General features: G+C 39.0%; 1 protein-coding gene and 1 long non-coding RNA gene across 3 annotated transcripts; one reads left to right on the forward strand and one right to left on the reverse strand.

Annotated features, from left to right (window-relative positions):
- Positions 1-6,867: 6,867 nt before the first annotated feature.
- Positions 6,868-8,603, forward strand: LOC145097438 (uncharacterized). Of its 2 annotated transcripts, XR_013704366.1 has the most exons (3): positions 6,868-7,118; positions 7,651-8,309; positions 8,396-8,603. It is a non-coding gene; the product is annotated as an uncharacterized LOC145097438 (long non-coding RNA). The 2 variants fall into 2 exon arrangements; XR_013704365.1 differs by having other exon boundaries at positions 6,868-8,309.
- Positions 8,604-19,919: 11,316 nt separating this feature from the next.
- On the reverse strand, positions 19,920-22,395 carry LOC145097439 (U-box domain-containing protein 17-like). The gene is made up of 2 exons (XM_079035001.1): positions 22,001-22,395; positions 19,920-21,013 (listed from the first exon to the last, which is right to left on the reverse strand). The coding sequence occupies exons 1-2, from the start codon at positions 22,297-22,299 to the stop codon at positions 20,152-20,154; spliced, it is 1,161 nt and encodes a 386-aa protein (XP_078891127.1). The 5' UTR covers positions 22,300-22,395; the 3' UTR covers positions 19,920-20,151.
- Between the last annotated feature and the right edge of the window lie 588 nt (positions 22,396-22,983).

Raw genomic sequence — 22,983 nt, forward strand, 5'->3', positions numbered from 1 at the left:
GGTCATGACATTGAAGTCATGCTCCGATATAGGATCACAATTTTGTCAATGTATATATTTATATGTAATGTATTGTTACTCGTTCTAGTATCGTTGTATATGTTCTCTTTCTAGTATAGTTGTATATGTTCTTCCTCTAGTATAGGTTTATATGTTCTTCCTCTAGTATAGTTGTATATGTTCTTCCTCTAGTATAGTTGTATATGTTCTCATAGTAATGTAATGTATATGAACGTATGCCTTTGCTACCCAAAGGTACTGAACTAACTGAAAGGAACTATTATGTCCATATATGTATACATGATATATAACTAATATTTAAACGACCTTCGGACGGGTACCCGATATCCTATCAGACCACATCCAAATCGAGGAAAAGGAAACAAGGTGGATAGCCTTCCTAAGTCTTTTAAACATTACTTATGTAACTATACATATATAGGCAAGCTTATAACAGAATCTCTATGTAAACGTAATTATGAAATTGTATAGTAATGTACTGTGTGTACTAGCTGTAAAGTATGTTCTCTCTATCTAGCAAGTATTGACTCATGAATGACCTGACTCATTGTATGATATTACGTTCTAGTAATAGTTCTAGTATCTTCCTAAACTACCCATATGGTAGCTTACTAGTAATATAACTGGTACGTATGAACATGGATGTATACCCTTGCTACCCAAGGGCATTGGATGAACTGGAAGGACCTTTATGACTATATATGTACACAAGATATATAACTAATATTTAAACGACCTTCGGACGGGTACCCGATATCCCACCAGACCACATCTCAAGCGAGAAAAGGAAATAGAGTGGATAGCCTTCCTAAGTCTTTTAAACATTTCTTATATAACTATACATATAGTGGCATGCAATTTATAATATAAAAGCATAAAATAAGTTTTGTAAAACCTTTGAACATAATTATTATCTAAGAAAAGATCGACTTGATGTCAATCTATAAAACGGTTTGAAGGCATGGGTTTGATAAAACAGTTTAGTATAAAGAAACATTTGTTTGAAACACAATTGTAAATAAGTTTGAAATAAAACATACAGAGTAAAATGTACAGTGTAATAAGGAGTTTTAAACATATAAAGTGTTTATGAAAATCATTTGAAGGAAACTGTTTGGTAAAACGGCTAATGAGTAGCAAATCAATTGAATGCTGCTTATTAATCACATGTGATTGATATAATAAGTAGCATGATTCTACTTGTATCCCCCCATAAAACATTTAAAAATAGTTAAAACATTGATTAAGGGGTATGAACTCACCTGTTGTGGGTGATACGGATGAACTGAAGAGGTAGGACCGCTAGGTGTCAAGTGAAGTCTTGAACACACTCTATGATCCTAGTTAACATATAATTTCACATATATGTAACAAATTAGTCTATAAACAACTAATAAACAAGTCAAGACACCCTAGGACATGCTAAACACCTTTATCAAGTGTTATTAGCCTCTAGGATTGCATCTAAGTGTTTGCAGGGGAAGCTATTGTGTGTAGGGCTCAAGGAAAACTCGATAAGGGAGTTCACGACCCTAATGACACTACCAAATGAGTTTACGGTTGTAAACTCATGAGTTTATGGCCGTAAGCTCATACTTAGGTTACCATTTTATGTTTGATGCTCTATAAGGCCCTAATAAGCATTTCTACTTAATGGCTTCGTCTATGGAAGAGTTTAGGGCATAATATAACTCCTTTTAGGAGTTTACGGCCCTGGGACCATATTCCCTTGGAGATTACGGTCGTAATCTCCCTTGGGAGGATGTTTATGGTGTTTTCAAGTCCCTAAATTAACTAGGAACTAAACTAGGCTTTTGTACTAGGCTTTAGAAGAGTTTATGGCACCATTTTATGGAGTTCACGACCCTAGAACTTCTTGGGCCGTGAACACCTTAATCTTGGTGTTCTAAGTGTGTTAGCTAGTCCTAAACTCATTTAGGTACATGTCCAATTTAGTCTCTTGGCTTAAGGAGGGTTTTAGGGCACTTTGGCACATAAAAATGGAGTTCACGGCCCAAGAACTTCCTTGGCCGTGAACTCACTTTCACACTTGATTCTTAATTGTTTTGGTGGTCTAAACATGTAATGGTAGTCCCTAGGTTGAGTTCCAAGGCTTTGAGGGACATTGGGACACTTTTGGCCCTTAAAATGGAGTTTACTCCCCAAGTGTTCTTGGGCGGTAAACTCCTAAATCTTGGGGTTTTGGTCCGATTTTGATGTTATAAAACACAATCTAAGCTATATAATAGAACTAGATCGAAGTACTCATGATTTGGGATAAAAACCCGAAGATCTGTGAGAGAGAATTTTGGCTTTTCTCTAATTGGAAATGTAACTAATGAATTATTTTGGTTCAAATTTCTATATATAGTCCTGGGATTTTTGGCAGAAAATATTTTTATTCCCGGAATGAACTCTAATATCCTAGAGTATTGGAATAACAGTGTTGCAGAAAACCCTAGTGCATCCACTCTCCTGATATCTTCTTAAGTGTAAATCCTGAAAAATTGTCAAACTTATACCCGAAGTCTGGAATTTCACTGTAGCCGTTCTAACTTCTATTGGCTTGATATGGTTTGTTCAGAATGGAAATTTCGGGTTGTCACACATCCTGAGAATTCCTAATTCTCCCCCCACTTAGGGTTTTAACTAGTACCCAATGGTTAGAAATCAGCTCACAACTCAAACTGGCTCAACTAGGTACGGTCATTCCTGACCATGGAACCCAAAAGAAACCGAAATTCTGGCATGAAAAATGGTATATAACGACCCTAAATAACCCAAAAATAGCAGAAAGTCAATCCGAGATACAACTTACCCAATCCATCAAAATTCCACCACAATACAATTTTCGATACAATCCCAAAGAATACAAGAGGTGTCACACTCTCAAAAGAATCTGAAGGAATCCTGACCTCCACCTCCTGAGGGCACGCATGAAAACTCCCCTTCCATCCCATGGGATACGAACTAATCTCTATTGCAAAATGACAATCCGACACCCGACCTACCTGAGAATATGGTACCTAACTTGCCTCGCAAGGTCCTCATGCCACATCGATCCACCTGCGCTCACCGACGCTGAAATACTGCCGCCAACTACTGCGATCAATTGACCCCTAACTGGAGATGCAACCCAACCCTGGGGTTACAAGCCTGCTCATTTCTTCGAACCTGGAAATCTAAAAGGGTACAACCCTTTCCATAGATAACGAGATTCTAATACATCAATCTACCATTCCACTTCCAGCTGCAAAACCTAACGGATCATAATCATCGTTCCCTTCCTGAGTCCTTCGACTTGCATTCCCATCCTTGAGCAAAACCTACGAGGCCTCCAACTAAAACTCATTAGGTATGCACCAACAACTCGAATCCATAACGCCACTGAGCTCCCAACACATACCAAGCCATCTCTATGGCTGAGCATCCATAACCAAAGGATTGACAGGAATAGAACTACTATCGCGAGTCATGGTATCCAACCATGCCACTTTCCCTGACCAGCCCTTAGAGCCTCCGAAACGCTCCTTGATTTGAGTGTAGATCCTGTGCTTTCAGTAGTACGGGCCCAATACTACCTTCCACACCTATCCATACTTTCATCAAGAATTATCTCGGGTCCTCTAAGTCCTTGTCATAAATACCCCTGAAACCCGCTCCTTCGCGAAACAACCGCACTATATACTCCTTAGGTTATCTTAGGACTCACCCACACCCCCTCTTCCATCAGTTGCTGAAGAACTCGTCACAATATCAATTAGCCATTCCATGAATACAATCACGTGCAACAAAGCTCATATAATCCTTCGAGTAACAGACTCATCCCTACTACAGTTGGACTCAGACAAGAGCTGCGATGCAGGGTCAAATCTGTCACTATGAGATTATCCAACCTCTTTTGCATGTGACTTCACATATTCACTTAATGGATAACTCACATCACACATGATTTCCACAAAGCACAAAGCAAGAAAAATTCGTGCAGGGGAGTCGTCTGGTACTAAAATGTAATGAGATCTGACAGATCTTCCTATGAAGTCCTCGATCTCAGACTCCCAACATCTAGCCTACATCTTCGCCCTGCCTTCACTCTCGCAATAGTGGCTAATCCTTCCTCAAGCCGACCTGCTATGAATTATGCTCTAAACAAGGAAGCTACCGCTGCCTCATCCAATAACGCGTCTGGCTGGCTGACCCCATACGGTTCATCCATACCACGCTTGCCACACGACCCTCCATTGGTGCCTGATGTCCCTCTTGATCATACTTAGATATCGAGACATCTAAGCCTGATACGAAGCAAACTATGGGCAAAACATCGCCCTCTCAGTGAACATCCTAGTGATCTCTGTCACCGACTCAGAATCCTGCTTCAGCTCCAAAAACTCCAGAGCCAATCTCTCCCGCTCCACCAATGAACATGTCTCAAAACCAATCCCAAGTAACCGCATCTCTCTGTGCATCATAATATGACCCCGTAGTCAACCTCCACCAATCCTTCGCCCCAAGCCTCAACAGTTTCAGAGCACACCTCACCCTCTGATCAGCAGGGCATGAACATGTGAAGAAACATCCCTCCACGTCTGACAACCATCTCATAGAAACAATCGGATCCTGAACTCCATCAAAAGTAGAGGGCTTCGTATTGTCGAAAGCCCGATACTGAACCCCCGACTAGCTCCTCCCCCTACCGCTGCCACAGCCGCTACGGCTGCCGCATCCGCTATCTCTGACAGAGCTGCATAACGCTCATCAAAATACTCAACCATGGCACTCTTGATCGACCTAAACAGTTCCGGTATCTCGGCCCAGAAGATAGCAACAACCTCCTCATGCAGGATCTCCCGTATCCTAGCATCCAACTCATGCTTCCTCATCTGACCAATAACCTCTGGTGGTGCTAATCCATCCTGACCACCGTCTCCTGATCCTGATCCCGAACCGGATCCTTACTCGAAACGTCTTGCATCATCCATACTGAAAAATACCAACAAAATCCTCAGATACATCACATAATCGCCACGAACTAACCTCTAACCAACAACCTAGGGGTTGTGGCTTCCTTGACACGCGTATGGGTCCTGTTCTTTCAGTAGTACGGGCCCATACTACCTTCCACACCTACCCATATTTGTCTCAAGTATCACCACAACACCTTAAGCACAAACATACATAGCAAGCACTCAACCCTCACCCTAGAGGAAAACTAAATATCTCATATCAAGAAAACCCTAGGCTAGCAGGCATCACAAATCAGGAAATTCTATCATGCAATTCCTGAAGATCCCTAGCCTAGTACTAGCATGTTGTTCTAACATATCTCAAAACAAATAACTTGTATGGTATTTTGGGGTAACTTACTGGCTCCGGCTGATCGTACCCTCTGCGTCCCCCTTTACTTATTTTGAAAACCATTTTTGAAAATCTCTCCTTGATTTGAGACTGGATTCACACGAATGTTCCTCCAATTCACTCAAACCAAGACTCTGATACCAACTTGTAACGACCAAAAATTTCAACCAATTTAAAACATTTTACTTCATTCAAAAACCATTAAGTTCATACATCTTGTTTTCAAAATAGTTTAAACATCAGAGTATCCCCCATAATCATATCACATAAATCATAAAACATGAGGAGTGGTATGATCACGCCTTCGCCTTGCCACGATCTCCTGAAGCACCTGAAACAATAAACCACAACTGGAAGCCCGAAAGCTTAGTGAGTTCCCCCAAAGTACCCATACACACATAAACATACGCATACAACAAAGAACAACATACTATGGGTCCAATCAACCTCCCGGTTGGAATACCCCTGGCCCTCAACCATCGGGTTGGAATGCCTTCATACTACGAGCCCAATCATCCTACTGGGATGGAATACTCTCGGCCCACAACCATCGGGTTGGAGTGCCCATACACCTATACGTACAACAATAACTACTGTGGGTCCAATCATCTCGCAAGATGGAATACCCCAGACCCCTCAATCATCGGGTTGGAATGCCAACATAATATGAGTCCAATCATCCTACCAGGATGGAATAATCCTAGCCCACAACCATCGGGTTGGAATGCCCCACTCCTTATACATACAGTAACTACTACTACTATGGGTCCAATCATCTTGCAAGATGGAATACCCCAGGCCCACAACCATCGGGTTGGAATGCCAACCTACTATGAGTCCAATCATCCTACCGGGATGGAATACTCCTGGGCCACAACCATCGGGTTGGAATGCCCCACACTGACAAACATGCACACATTATAGGCAACCACATAGCACTCTACAGAACCAACATACTAAGGGCCTATCATCCTACCGGGATGGAATACCCTCTGCTACTGCTCAACATACATACCCCGCAGGTAACCTCCTACCAACGTACATAAGGCAAGACCAACTACAGGTCTATAAATAACCACTACCTAACTACCAGGGCGCTGATCCAACAGAACTAGCCATCACTTAACTATCCATTCCTCTAGGATACTAATCTAACAAGGCATATCCTCATATCACTATCCTATCTACCAGGATACTAGCAAGCATATCATCACATAAGCATAACAAGCTCTAAACAACAATTCAAAGGGCCGGCCTTGGTGCCTTAGACCTAGCCCTGTCAAAAATACCCGTTACCCGAATTACCCGCTCGATTTTTTCGGGTATCGGGTAAATCGGGTCGGGTAAATTTTTTCGGGTATTTGGGTAACCCGATTTTTTTTTTCAGGTCGGATAAAGGGTAAATATTTTGGGTTTCGAGTATACCCGAATACCCGAAAATTTATTGAACAAATAATGGCCAAATATCTTTTATTATTATCGGTGATTCATTATTTCATTCCGTGTTCATCCAAAGTCCAAATCCCATTCCTAGCTCCCTGCCTCCGTCGTTCTATTTTCTCGTAAAAAACCATCGGTCGATTTCATTATGTGTTCATCACCGATCGAGTCTCGTCACCGGTCATCGAGATCAACTCCACTACTCCAGCCGGTCGTCCCCGTCGCCGCCTCACCGGTCACAGCCTCGTAGCTCGCGATATCCTCGTCAGTCTGAAATCGAGATCAAATCACTTGGCTTGAATGTAAGTGATAACCACCGATTTCTTTTATTTTACAGTTAAATTTTGTCCCTTTACTTGATAGTCTTCATACATGTTGCAATTTGAGCTGCTATTGTTTGAAATCGGGAATCGTTATTTGATTTGTTTTTGTTTATCTGAAATTTAGCTCGTGTTTTTGTTTTGTTTTTGTTTCTATCTGAAATCTGGCTCGTTATTTGATTTGTTTTTGTTTCATGAATCAGAATCTGTTTAGTTTTATTCTGTTTGTATTGGTTTTGTTTTACCCCCTAAATATGGTTATGTTATTAGAAACATAAACACAACCTAATATGTATATTTGCATTTACTGATTACTAAGTTATTAAGCCTAATATGTATATTTGCATTTTCCACTGTTATTAAGCCTAATATGTTACTAGAAGAACCATAAGCAACATGAAGCAAAGTAGTTTTCCACTGTGAATTTACTTTTTACACTGAAAAATTAATATAATGACAAATATACCCTTCATGACAATAATATTGAAGAGAAATTTCATTGGGTATGTGGCAGCAGAATAAGAGGTTTGTGGGTAGAATAAGAGGTTTGTTTGTTGCATTTTATTGGTGTAGAAGAAGAGGTTTGTGGCAGCAGGAAGAGTATGTGGGTTTATTTGTTGCATTTTATTTTCAGCATAGTAGGACTAGTTTGAGATTCAAATTGAGAACTAATAACTCAGAAAAATGTCCCATATTTTGAGCCTCTGTTCTTTATTTTTCCTGTATAACTCAGAAAAATGTCCCATATTTTGAGCATTTGTTCTTCACACAATGATTTTGGTAAAATCATCCTTGTGCCTAATAGTTTTTTTTAACCAGAAAGAATTTCATAAACTTTGCAAAGTAGAAAGGCACTAGGAAAGCAAAAAAAAAAGGACCAAGTCTTTACAATCAACTCAGAAATGTTTAGTATTCTAGATTGGTGGAAAGTGAATAGTCCCAGATTCCCGATTCTATCATTGATGGTAAGAGATGTGTTTTACATTCCCGTCTCAGCCGTAGCTTTGGAATCCGTTTTTAGCACTAGTGGGAAGGTGTTGGATCCGTTTAGGAGTTCTTTGACTCCTAAGATTGTTGAAAGTTTAATTTGTACACAAGATTGGATTCGGGGTAACATAAGCGACACAATCGATTATGAAAAAGATTAGGAAGAAAATCAACAAATTGACAAAGGTAATTGTTTATCGTTCCTTATTTTAGTTATTGTAAATTTAATATCTTTTGCTTTTAATACTAACATTATTTGACTTTTTATATAGACTTGGGCAAGGTGAAGTAGTGAATGAGCAAGAAGAACGAGTAGGTGCAAGAAGACGAGTATATTTATGAATGTCTTTTGGAACTTGACATGTTATTATTTTCATACTATGTAATGGTTTTCTATGACGTGAGTTTTTTGGTAAATGCAAAATACATGCATATACATTGATATCAAGTAATTTAAATGGTAGCCTTTGGTTGTTATTATTTCTTTTTTTAACATCTTATTAGATTTGATCAAATTGTTAAACGAATACTTGATATCTCAAATATTATAGAGTAAAAAATATCAATGTGCAAAGTTTAGCACGACATATTTATTTCATTACATTTATTTGTAGGTGTAATTAAAAAATAAAAAAATAATAAAAAAAATTGGGTAATACCCGAATTACCCTTACCTGACCCATTGCCCGAATTACCCAAACCCGAATTACCCGAATTTAATTTGGGTAGGGTAACGGGTAAATTTTTTTATATGAAAAACCCGAATTACCCAACCCGAATTACCCGAAACCCAAAATTTTTACCTGATCAACACCCTTACTTAGACCCTTGAGTACAGTGAGGATAACTTACCTTTCTACTGCCGAAATCCTACAAATCTCTGATCGCTGACTCACTGGAAATCCCAACTATCACATGAAAATCATCACATTAGAATCCATCATGACTTTCTAGGCCAAGTGCCCACAACACTCATTAAATCCATCTTCCTTGTATTGGGCCAAGTCCCAAAACCAAGTCTTTATGCAAAACCCAATATTGGCCCAATTTACTAAATTGGGCCCACCTTTCTAATCGAGCCTAGATCCAAGGTCCAATAATAATTATTGGGCCCAAATTACTCCATCTATACTGTTCAGTCACGGCCCAAGCCCAGCTAGCCCATAAACAACCCAATACTTCATGGCCCAAAATCGAAAACCCGAAAGAGGGCGTACGCTGGGCGTACTCCTCTCATACGCGGGGCGTACGCATGTCTGTACCAAAAATCCTTCCACGTGCTTAATGGCTTAAGCACTCAAGCCCATATGCCAGATCTAGTGACAAAAAGGGCCTAGGACTCATAAAGTCTCAATCTTTATCCTTTTGGACATCCATAAAGCTCTTAACTCAAGGTCTTAACCCATTAAGACCTTCCTACTTCATATATGGGACAACCAAAGCCATTGGGACCTCATTTTTCTTACTCAAGACCCCTCCAATGGTTTGAAAGGACATCTCATCTTAACCAAAACACATAATGCCTCATAATGGGGATTTTTGGGACAAGAATGGTGTTACAAATTTACAACACTTAGATCTACACAAAATAGACGTCAAGCAAGAAGCTTTATACCTTTAGGAGCTCTTGAATCACCAGAAAACTTCCGATCTACACGTTGGCCTTCTTCCTCTACTCACTAGATGCAACACCTTCTTCTCAAAACACTCCAAATTCACTTCAAAATCTCACACACTCAAGAAGTTGGCTAGGGTTTGGGGAAAACAGGTCTAAACAGTAGAGGTTAGGGTAAGGGAGGGTTATGAGCTCTTAAAGTTGTTTAAATAGCCTCCACACCCGAAATATTAGGGTTTCTGGATGATAGACGTACGTTGGGCATACATCCAGTATCTTGGGTGTACATCAAGGGACTTACGCGTTCATTTACTCCATTACGCTGGGCGTACCCACGCGTGTCCCAAATGCGTGCATGGCCTTTCCTTGTCAACTTTTTTCCATTAAGTGCCATAAATGTCAGTATCTTCAAAGTGTCATAACTCCTTTATTCTAAGTCCGTTTCCAACGAACTTTATATCCACGAAAAGGTGGCGAGAAGCCCTACGTTCTAGCAACCCACCCCGGTCCAAAACCTTCTTGAATGAAACCTGTTGCCCATAAAAGACTGAAACGCCCTTACTCTTGATCTCAGGAATCCATAAATAAATGCTTTTAGAACGGGGCGTTACAGAGTCACAGATCATCCAACAAGAAAACTCTATAGGAACTAAGGCATCATACAATCATGCAATTCTACCATAAATTCCTGGAAATCCCTGGCCTATTACTAGCATGCTGTTCTAACATATCATAACATAACATAGACTCAAATAACTGAGTGGTGATATGGGGTCTACTTACTGGCTTCGACTGATTGTACACATTGCATCTTCCTTTGTATTTTGAAAACCCTTTGAAAATCATTTTGAAAATCTTTTCCTTAGTTTAAGACTGGATTCACACGAGTGTTCCTCCAATTCACTCAAACCAAGGCTCTGATACCAAATTGTAACATCCATAAAATTTTAGTAAAATTTAAAGCCTTTTCAAACATCCAAAAGCTATTAGTCATTACAAAATGTATTAAAAATATTTTCATATAAGAGTATCCCAGAAACCATAAGTCCAAAACACGAGGATGTGTACGGTCACGCCTTCTCCTTGCCAAGATATCTAAAGCTCTTGAAACAATAAACTAAAATCGTAAGCACAAAGCTTAATGAGTTCCCCCAAAGTAACATCACACAACCAATAGCGCATATACAAATAACAACATGTAATGGGTCCACAACTCTACAGACTGGATTACCCCCTGGGCCCACAGTGTGATTCTAGCTTGCCTTTCGGGCCCACAACTCACATTTGGATTGCTTCCGAGCCCACAACATAAGTCTGGTTTGCTTTCGAGCCCACAACTTATGACTGGCTTGCCGCCTTCAGTCCTACGACTGAAATATAACTGATCATCCCTCAGTGCGAGTCTAGCATACTCCCCTGGCCCTCATCTCGTAACTGGAATTCTCCAATACCCTCAAGCCCTCAGTACGAGTCTGGCATACCACTCGGTCCTCAACTCGTTTATGGTATGCTAATTAGTCATCAGTATGAGTATGGTATGCCTTCCCCACCCTCAGCTCATATCTGGCATACTCCAGGGTTTGTTGGTCACACCATGAAGCAGTGGAACTTCAACCCTACCTACACAACATGTCTACATATACAGATAAGTGCACATACAAATAATTCGGTAGTATCGCAGGTAGTCCTACAGATCTACCAGACTAGCATATCAACTGGCATACATTACTAACTCATACCCAACATATCAATCACTACTAGGATATCAAATCCGATGGGTCGGCCTTGGTGTAAGGAAAACTCACCTCGCACAGCCGAACACACAGACGATCCCTGGCTGCTGACTGCCAGATCCCAAACCACCAATCAACATGACAATGACCCAACAAAGCTGGTCCCATGAATAATCTCTGACCGCATACCCGCTATCACACACGTGCTAACAGATTAAAAAATGACAATTCATCAATTTCTAGTTGTTGACTCATACGATGAGTCCAAATCTAGGTAAAAGGAATTTTTACCCTTCCTCAAGCTTGGCCCAAAACCAATGCCCAACTAGATGACAGAAGGGGTAGAATATCAAGATAAACTCCTTAAGCCCAATCTTCCAAATTAGGCCTAATGACCTTCACTCAGGAAGATCCAACAATCTAAAAGCCTAAACCATAAATCCCAGACGGTCCATCACAACTCAATGCAAACCAAATGCAAATCTTGCTCCAAAGGCCCAAACTTCTTCAAGCCCACACTTGGCCCGATTTTCCAAATTGGGCCCAACTCCTTTTTGGACCTTATTTAAATGCCCGACCCTCTACTTAGTCCAAAACACACTTGTCCAGTTAGTCCACTAGGGCCCCAAGCATCAAGGCCCAACACCCGAAGCCCAAGTCCGAAATCCAATAGAGGACGTACGTGGGGCGTACTCCTTCGGTACGCTGGGCGTACTTCAACTCGCAATGACCACCATCGGGGCGTACAAAACTTACGCGGGGCATACAAAACTTACGCGGGGCGTACAAAACTTATGTTGGGCGTACCCTCGTAGAGGACAAAATCCTGATAAGTACTTAATGGCTTAAGCACTTAAGCCCAAACTTCAGATCCACTACTCAAATGTGCTCTAGAACCGTAAAGTCTCGGACTTTAAGACTTTGGTCGACCAAAAAGGGCTTAATACATGGTCTTAATCCATTAATACCTCCTACAAAGAACTAGGGACCAAACTAGCTCAAGGGAACTCATTTTTATGCCTCAAGACCCATCCTAGGGTCTAAAGGATAACTTAACTTAACCAAAACAAAGCATGCACAAAAATAACACTCTTTGGGACAAGAAGGATACCAAAAGTAACATAAATCAGATCCACCCAATCTAAGCAAAAAGGTAGGAACTTTATACCTTTTGAAGCTTCCCTAGAAGATGAAAACTCCATATCTATAAGCTTGATCCCTTCCTTGACTCCTTTGATGCACTAACTTCTTCTTCAACTACCCAAGAGGCACACTTTTAGCTCTCACACACAAAATAGAGGCTAGGGTTTCTGGGAAAAGGCTCAAAACTATGGAGGCTGGAAGGATAGAGGGTAATGAGCTCATGAGGACACTTATATACCACCCAAAACCCAAATATTAGGGTTTCATCCTGGTACTCGTATGCCTAGCGTACATATGTGTACGCCCAGTGTACTGGGGCACGCCCTAATACGCTTAGTGTACTCACATATACGCCCAATGTACAACTCAAGTTCCAAAATCACAATTTTGTCACTTCTTTCCAAACCAAAGGCCATGCATGACATAATTCAAAGTCCAAGGGATGAACTTGAAGTTACTTGAAAGATAGGGTGTTATAATTCAACTTTTGGAACAACTGTGTTTGTAAACAATGTAATACTTGAAATCTAAATGTATGAAAGTTTGTGTTTCTATGTTTCATTACTATTCAATTGTTATGATACTGTACATGAAGTCACTCCATCCGCCCCCAGATGTTTCCGCCGTTTTGGTTTGGGGGTTTGACAAAATTTTAGGGTTTGTACCCTATTTAAAGACCTTATGTCCCTCCTAACCCTCATTCTCTCAGCCTCCATCACCCGTAGAGTGTTAGAATCGAACCCTAGACCTCTTGTATGCATTTTGAGCTTACTCCGTGCATTTTGGTGTTATTTGGTGGCGTTGAAGGAGTGTCACACCCCAAAACTGGAACGACGGAAACGTTCGGGGGCGGAGGACGTCATGTCAAGTATCACGAGAGATTTATATGGTAAGCAAGTAATGAACAACCATTTCATTTAGAAAGAAAGTGTTTACAATGTATGTGTTCACAAAACATAGAAGTCATAAACAAATAACAAAACAAGACTTGAAGCTATAATGCTCCATCTTCTGAATCCCCAGCACGAGCACCTGTCTAATAGTCTCCTGAGAATACAAGTTATTTGAAAGAGTTGATCAGCAATTAAGCTGGTGAGTTCATAAGATTTTAGTGATGTAAGTAAGCTGTAAAGTGTTGTTTGAAAATGTATACTTAAAAGTATTGTACGCTGTAAGTTCTGTTTTGAAAAGTTCGCCTGTTCCTCTAGAAAATCCTATATTTCCTACTTTAATGGAAGTTAAGTAAAAGACACTACAAGCCTTTCTATGCGTACTAAGTGGGTCCAAGTTATATATATATACTTACAGTAAACAAACAATCGATTGTGCGCATCTGCCCTAAACTCACAACCCAACGGGGAACAGTAAGTAAGGCGGATAACACACATTCCATTAGTTGTTAGATCGTTGTCATATATAACCTTGGTGTATTCACTTGTTACTCATGGAGTTATTTGTAATGGTTCCTTTATATCTAATGGAGATTTCTTTTAAGAAAACCTATATTTCTTATAGTAAAATAATGACTACGGTGATTGCTTTTATAGTAGCTTTGTTTATACTGCTATATCTAGTCTGATATCGGGTAGATAGTTAATTGGGGGAATCTGCCCTAAGCCCACAATCCAACGAGAACAGGACGTCGGTGGAAAACACACATTTAACTAGCTATCGGATATTAGTTCTATATATAAACATGGTGTATAAACTAAGGTATTATAGAGTTAACTCACTTAAAGTCTTTTAAAACTGTACTGCTTAATAAAATGGATTAAGCCCTTTCTGGGAAATCTCTAGTTTTGTCTATCAAAAACACTGACTTTGATAAGAAGTTCTGTACTAGAAAAACTGTGTTTTGACTCTGTGTCCTATAACCTGATCCATACTTGGTACCCTTATGAAGACTTAATGTATACTAAGCATAAGTGTATATATATTCGGGTAGATAATAGATTGGGGGAACTCGGTTCAAGACCACATCAAACGTGAACATGAAATGAAGCGAAGGCACACATCCTATTAGCTGTTGGAATCTATTAGCATATACGTAGTCTATAGTGTATACATTAAGGAATCATAAAGCTAGCATCATGGTCCTAACTTTTAAAGTAGCCTTCTACCAAGACTCGATTGTTTGAAAGCAGTCTTCTACCAAGACTCTACTGTTATGAAAGCAGTCTTCTACCAAGACTCTACTGTTCCTTTGTCAACTGAAAAGTACATTCTCCCTAGTTTATAACCTATCTCGATTAGAGAATAGATCAACCTTCAAGTGTTACCGACACTTTATGAAAGTAATGGGAGAAATAAGTACCCTGATGTCGTTTATACTGACATACGGAGGTACTAACAACCTAAAAACATATGTGTTTTATTAAGGTCATAATGTGATAAGAAATTCCCATACTAAACGTTCTCCCTACGAGAGATTCTGGGAATCAAGGTTGACTTTCGCAACGAGTTGCTAGGCCACGTTATCCACATTAAAGTTATGTGATCACGTATACCCAATATAACTACCACAATGCGTTGTGATTCATTGGTATAGTTAGATCCTGAAATTGTTCCATGCTATATCACCTTATTATGTTATGTTCTGTTCTGTGTGTGCTTCATTGTACTAGAAGTAATGAATAGCATTCTCCTAAACTATACCTATAATAGTTTACTAATGTTCTAACTGGACTGATACTGAAAAGACTCATTTATCTACAAAGTTATGCTTATACTTTTAAAATGGAGTTTTGTATAACTACAAAGTAACGCAACCTTTGAAAGAGTTTTGGAACTGTAAAGACGACTTATAAATGACATAAGTAACATTTTGAAGAATGTTTAACAACAAATAATTACACAACTATCATTGTGTTCAACTTGTATTCCCCCCCCCCCCCTTAAAACAGTTCAAAATACTTAAATGATTCATTACGGGGTATGAACTCACCTTATGTGGGTGATTCAAACGGGTATGCGCGTACGGATGAGAAGTTCCACGAATGAAGTTCCGAGACACAATAAGTCCTAAATGATATTTAAGGACATATAATGACATGAATATAGTGTTTATAAACAACTATATGAAAGATAACACCTTCCGGGACTAGGAAACACCTTAACCAAGTGTTGGAATCACATGTGATTCAACATAGGAAGGTATAAAGGCACTTATATGAGTTTACTACCATGAGTTCATGGCCCAAGGGAGTTTACGGCCGTAAACTCATGGTTACTCATGGGTTAGTGCAAGTTTGAAGTCTAGGGGGTGATTTAGGGACATTAGCTCTACCCTAGGATGAGAAAGACCACTTCTTTTGGCACTTTTGGGGTGTTCACGGCCCAAATGAGTTTACTACCGTAAAATCATGGCCAAATATTCTTATGAGGGTCCTAAAGGTCATAAAGAAGCATTCTAAATTCATGCCTAAGCCCTTGGAAGTGTTTGTGGCATCAAAACACCTCTATCTTGAGTTTACGGCCCATGGACCATTTGGTAATGTGTTTGCGGCCGTAAACACTCATGGGTGTTGGTATTTTGGTTGTTTTGGGTCTTAGACACATCAAGGTAGAAAGCTATGCTAGTCTCTTGGCTTAAGGGTGGCATTTAGGGCATTTTGACACCCTAAAATGGAGTTCACGGCCCAAGAACTTCCTTGGCCGTGAACTCACTTCTTGCCTTGTTTCTTAATGTTTTGGGGTCTAAAACAAGTAATGGTTTAGTCCCAAGGCTTGGAGGGACATTGGGCACACTTTGGCCCTTATAAAGGAGTTTACTCTCCAAGATGTTCTTGGGCGGTAAACTCCCAAATCTTGTTGTTTTGGCTTGATTTTCATGTTATGAAGGCATATAACACACTTATATACACTCTAGGTTGAAGTACTCACAGTTGGGGGTGATCGGGTGAAGATCCTTGAGAGAGAAAATCGACTTTTCTCTAGCTAGAAATGTAACAAATGAATCCAAAATGGCTAAATTTTCTTTATATAGCCTTGAGGGTTTTTGGTCCGAATACCATTTTTGGACTGTAATATTCCAAACTCTTGAAGGTTTGGGCACTTATTGCAACATATTAAACCCTAGTGTATCCTCTCTCCTGATATCCTCTGGAGCACTAACCTTAAAACACTCAAACTTATCCCAAAATTTTGATAATTAGTTGATACAAATTTGACTTCAATTGTAGTGGATGGTTTTACCGAATGGATATTTTTGGGTTGTCACAAGGAGTTTGGAGAAGAAGCAAGGACGTGAAGAGGGCTTGTAGATCCAGAAGTTTGGCATTATTTCTTACCTATTTGAGGTATAAACCTTAAACCTTGACCATTGCATGCTTAGATCTAGTTTTGGGGTGTTTTATGTTATATTTTGGTCCCATAGTTGAGGTTCCTTGAGGAAATGAGTCTTCAGTCCATATGAGATGTCCTTTTTGGCTCTTGGAAGTGTTAAGAGCCATAAAAATCGGACCTTGATGGTTTAGCCTCAACCATGCAAGTGCTAGGTACCAACTAAGTGTGTTTATGGACTTAATCTTTGTCTTAATCCCAATCCATGCATGCTAAAGCATAAAGTTTATGACTTTATGGCTTAGGACGTTCTTAGGGACCTGGATCTACATTCTGGACGTTAGGACTCAATGGATTAAGTCACAACAGGGTTCTTGGGTTGGCTGGCCAGTACACTGGGCGTACTCCCTGGTACGCTGTGCGTATTGGGTCAACCACCCGAGTCAGGTCAAGACCAGCGTACGCTGGGCGTACATGCAGAGTATGCTGTGCGTATGCATGCAGAATGCAAAAATGATTGTTGGGCCTTGATTTGTTGGGCCCCAAGCCCATCTATGGATGAGGACCTATGGGCCTAGGGTTGGCGGGTGATATTTGGGCCTTATTGGGCCTTAGAATTTAATTGTTTGGGCTTCAACACTTTTGGGTTATTCGAAATTGGGCCTTAAGAGGAAGAAGCCTAATAAGGCAAGAATTAGGGAATCTTTGCCCTAAGATATGAATTAGGGTTGAAGTCATAATTTTTGAGCTAATTAGAAATTTATGATGTGTGATAGGGGAGGAGTTCACGAGTCATTCACCGAGTACGTTATTATACTCACAGTTGAGGTGAGTCTCTTTTCCTAGAATTTATGGGTCGAAGGCACCAAGGCCGACCCATTAGTTATGAGTGGGCATGATGATTGTTTTTGTGATAATTATCGGTTGTGCATGTAATGTTTGATGATCCTGTGAATTATGTGAGATATTATGTAGTAGTGGTAGGGGTGAAATAGATTTGGTATCCGGTTGAAATAGATCGACTGGGCAAGTCGAACACCCAGATATGCTCGACAGTATCCGGTTGATAGACCGAAGGGGCAGATAGAGCACCCATATATGCTCTACAGTATCCGGTTGAAATAGACTGAAGGGGTAGGCCAGCACCCAGATATGCTTGGCAGTATGTTTATTATATGTGGTATAGTGAGGGGAGCTCACTAAGCTTTGTGCTTACAGTTTCAGTTTGTGTTTCAGGTAATTCTGGCTCGAAGGGAAAATGGTCGGCATGATCGCATCAGTTTCCGCAGTAGAGATTTTGGGACTTAAGCTCTGATAATACTTTTCTATGCCTAGTTTTGTTTAAATACTATAATCACCATATGTACACATTGCTTTTGAAACTGATGATGTTTTGGGTTATGGATTTAGTAACTTTAAAAATAAAATTTTGGGTTGTAATTTTTGGGATGTTACAATAAAAATAGACCGAAAATATTTTTAGTGTTAATCATAATGTAAAAAATAGAGTAACAAACATTTTATGCACATATTTAATATTTCATAACCATATTATAATAATTTACATTGCATAACGCTAATTTACACTATATTTACTACTTTTTGTCGCTTTTAAGAGGTATATATCCCACCCAATATTCGTTTTGCCTAAATTCTTCATCGAACAATGAACAAGACCACAAAATTGTCGAATGTAACCAAACACAACATATGAGTATGCTACAAGACTACCACGAAAATAATGAATACATGTCTTAGCTTACTTTAAAAAACGATGTATCAGTCAGGTCAAACTTATTTATTTTCTAATAACTATATAAATATCATTTTTATAATATTTTAATCAATTCTTTTATATCATAAAACTACTTTACAAACAACTTTCTATTTTTGGCGACTCCATTACAACAAACTGTTAGATGTGTTAGGGCGCCTACCTTTGCATAAACCATTGAATGAACAAGACAAAGTCAAAGTCAAATATGAGATTAAATTTGACACCCGATATTATCCCCTCAGTGCAACTTGTGGGGATGGGGGGTCAGGGGATGGTCTTTTAATGAATTTTCATAAATTTCAATCATATTTATTATATTATAATTGTTATTATAAGTTGCACGTTGTTATTTCTTGAACAAAAAAAAAATGATTAATTCAATGCTAACACAATACAATATTACCAAAAACATTAGGAAGGGATGCCTCTACAAACAATAGGAAGGGATGCCTCTAAAAACGTACCAATCAACAAAAGTACAAAATAAGTGTTGTGAGCCCACCATGGAGTGAAGGCCAAATACAATAGATTGAAACTAGACCAAACAAAAGTATCATTAATATTATATAATTTTTACATAATTAAATCTATCACATATTCACATTAACAATTGCATCTAGTTTACCAAATTTCCTTTAAATTCAATAACTTTAACAGAATGTTATAATATGATCAATCCAAGTAAGATTTGAGTCAGATAAATATTATTGATGTCTAATCGTTTCCGAAAAGAATTATTGATTTTTTACTACGTGGTTGTACTTAGACACAACAATTTTTTCTTAAGCGAGATCTCTTGTTCGATATCTTTTTATGTAGAATAAGACATAAATATACAAACGTGTCATGATAATCCACCAATCTTGGTAATTAAGCCACATACTTCCACATCAAATTTCTTTTAAACGGATAAAACATCAAAGACGTGTTAATATAAAGTCATTTTCTCATGTTGAAAAAGAAACATAAGATAAATGTCGGGGTCATTCGCTATGACATATTCTCCACATGAAATTTATCTCAATTGGGTAAAAAAACAAAAACGTCACAAACTAAATTATGAAGACTCATCTAATATTTAACCCATATTACACCATAACTACATGGTGTTGACTTTGGTCAGCCTTGCCTTGTCTAGTTGTGTCGACCATATCGGTTCTATCTATTTGCCGACACTGGTCCAAATTTAAGAATCATAAAAGATCATAAAGATAAAAAAAACTAGATAATTCCAAAAAATATCTCAATACACAAATTCACTTTTTTATATTAATAATAATAATAAACATTTTTTGACATTTTTCTTTATCAACAATTACCAGTCACATGATACCCATCAAACCCAAAAGGCCTGGACTGGCTTCTTCTTAATCATTCCTATCATCGAGACCCCAATATCACAATTTCCATGATATATTCATGGAAAATAAAAATAAAAATAAAAACAAAAAACAACCCAAAAATATATATAAATAAAAATCACTTATATTTTAAAGAAACTTTGGACCCACAATTACTAGCAATCGGTAAATCCGACGGCGTACAAACCAAAGCCCGTTGCTGTAAATGTCTCAAACTCTGCTCCATGCTAACTTGCACCATATCAGCCAGCATTTGTTTCGCATTTCCCGATTGCTCTTCTCCTTCGATCTGCGAAATTATGTCGCACACGATGTTTTCCAACGTGTCAGGTTCCATTTCCGATCTAGGGTACGGCGATTCTCGGAGTAATCGAAGGAGTGTGTGCGCTTTCTTCTGGGAGTTTAAGGTTCCCTGAACAGTAAGCTCCAAGAGCCCCGGAATGACACCTTCTTTCAGAATCGGTTCACGATATCTACACCTGTCGGTTTCACACATAGTTAAAAGTGTCCCCACTGCGTGTTCCCGGTTTTGTGGGGACCCACGTTCGAGAACCTCGACGACTGCTAACACTCCGCCGTCTTCCGAAGTTAGCGCACCTCTTCCGTCTTCGAAACCGACTAACGCTTCTAGAAGAGCGGTGCATTTTTCCGAGATTTTCGAGGATTTTTTTGAGGTTTTAAGGATTTGTACTAGGTTAGGTATAGGTTTCGATTCGAGGATGATTTTGAGATTGTCGGATTCGGATGAGAGATTTGAAAGTGCTAAAACGGCGTCGAATTTAGCTTGTGGGGTTCCTTTGTCGATGATCTTTACAAGAAACGGAATCGCCCCTGATTTTCCGATTGTCGATCTTTTTGCGACGGATGCTGAAAGTGTCGCTAATAATGCCGTGGCGTGTTCTTGCATGTTTGTGTTCTTTAATTCAAACAAACTCACAATTTGTTCTAATGCGCCGGCGTCCACGATACTTATCTTGTTCCTAGATCCAAAAAGATATAATTTTTATTTTTATTTTTATTTTTATTTTTAGCTTCATGTAGAAGATGAAAGTAAAAGGTAAAAAGGAAATAAAAGAAAGAGTAAGAAATGAGTAAAAGCATAAAACGTTATATCCATAAATCATAGTATAAAAGAATCAGATTCTATAACATTATCCACCAGTAAAACAGATATGCACATAGGGTTAAATTGAAAAGACAATTCCATTTAACCAATATCAAGAAAACGCATAGTATTTTCAAAGATTTTTGATGTGTACAAATTTGGTAGTTTAGTGTACTCACTTTCGAATCTTTCTTGGTCTTTTTAACACAAGATTCATCAAACATCATGAAAAAAGTCAAGAACAATAAGTTTCAATTTAAGTTCTTCCCACTTCTTGAAACACGAATAAGTCATATAGTTCCTCAAAATTCTTGTTTGTTAGCTATTTTTGGCAGAAGATACAGAAAAAAATTTCTTCAATATCTTTGTTTAGTCAACAGATTGTATCATTTTAGGAACTCAGTTTAGAAAATCGATTGAATTGTGTCTTCATCAGTGTCATTAATGAATCCTAGGAACAAAAGTAGGGCACGTATTTCAACCACCACAGTTAACTTCAAACTGAATCAATCAAACAAATAGATTGCTTTGAAGATCAATCAAACAAAATTGCTTTGTAAATCATTGATAGATTACGTCAATAATTCATGATTTGCAGGAAAAAAAAAAGTTAACCTTATCATTCTCCAGATTAGGCTTCGATTTGATCTAATTGCCTTTTTACATGTAACCAATCGGAAGATTGATTGTGATCAAAAAGCAGACACATAAACACATACTTTAATACTATTGTCTTCCCCTTTTTGCTAAATTGATGAATCCGAGGAAAAAAGCGAAAGCATAGAAAGTGACACAGTTACGCAAACTACAATCTGAAATACAAAACACGATCAACAAAATCTGAGTTAAAAAAAATACTTACGTTTCGTCCTGTACGGCGAGGTTAAGGAGAGCGAGGAGGGCGGCGGCCTTGGCTTCAAGGGAAGGAGACCGGAGCATGGAGACGAGGGGAACGATGGCGTCGGAAAACTGACGACGGCAGCGCTGGGAGGTTTTGGTGAGGCGACGGATCTCTTTAGCGGCTTGGATTTTGGTAAAAGGATCATGGTTGTTGTCGTGGATGAGAGTGAGGGTGTGAGTGATGGAAGCGGCTGTCGGTGTATGATCTGCGGTGACGACGGCGGGGGAGACGGAGGTGGTGGTGGTGATGTGGGGATCCATGTGGAAATACCACCGACGACGAGAAGGGGAGAGAATACGAGTGAAGTGGTGGAGAGGTTTATTGTGTTTAAAACGGAGGGGAGAGAGAATGTAAGGTGGAGAGGTAACGTGACAAGTGCTGCCGTGGCGTTAAGCAAAAGTTTTTTTTTTTTTTCGAATAAAAATTAATAAAAGTGTAAATTACACAAATAGTCCCTATAGTTTGGGTTAATTTATGGGTTTGGTACTTTGGTCTATAACATTTTTTTTTAACTTTGACTTTTCTTAATGTATGATTTTGTTGCATGTTTGGTCCCTGCAAATTTTAAAAAGATTGTATTGCACTTTTTGGTTTTATTTATCGTTTTTTTATTATTAATGTTATCATTATTATAAAATTTGATAATTAAATATGTGGGTCCCACATTCTTATTACACCTTCCTATTTTCCTTTTACTCATTTCAAACTCAATCCTAGCGTATGAGACCATCGACATATAATCTTTCTTCCCTGAAAGTCCACCTCTGTGGCCATCGGCGTCCACTGTCCCACCCTATGTCTGACATCATTACTCTTTATCCTCTATTCCAAACTCCGTCAGTACACGCTAACCTAAAAACACATGATCGACCTTCATATCCTTACAAATTTGACCTTCAACAAGCAGGTGGATTCAAGTATAACCCATCTCGGAAAAATAGATG

Source organism: Lactuca serriola, chromosome 4 (genome assembly GCF_051521515.1).
Source record: "Lactuca serriola cultivar US96UC23 chromosome 4, Lser_US96UC23_V15, whole genome shotgun sequence".
Lineage (NCBI taxonomy): Eukaryota > Viridiplantae > Streptophyta > Magnoliopsida > Asterales > Asteraceae > Lactuca > Lactuca serriola.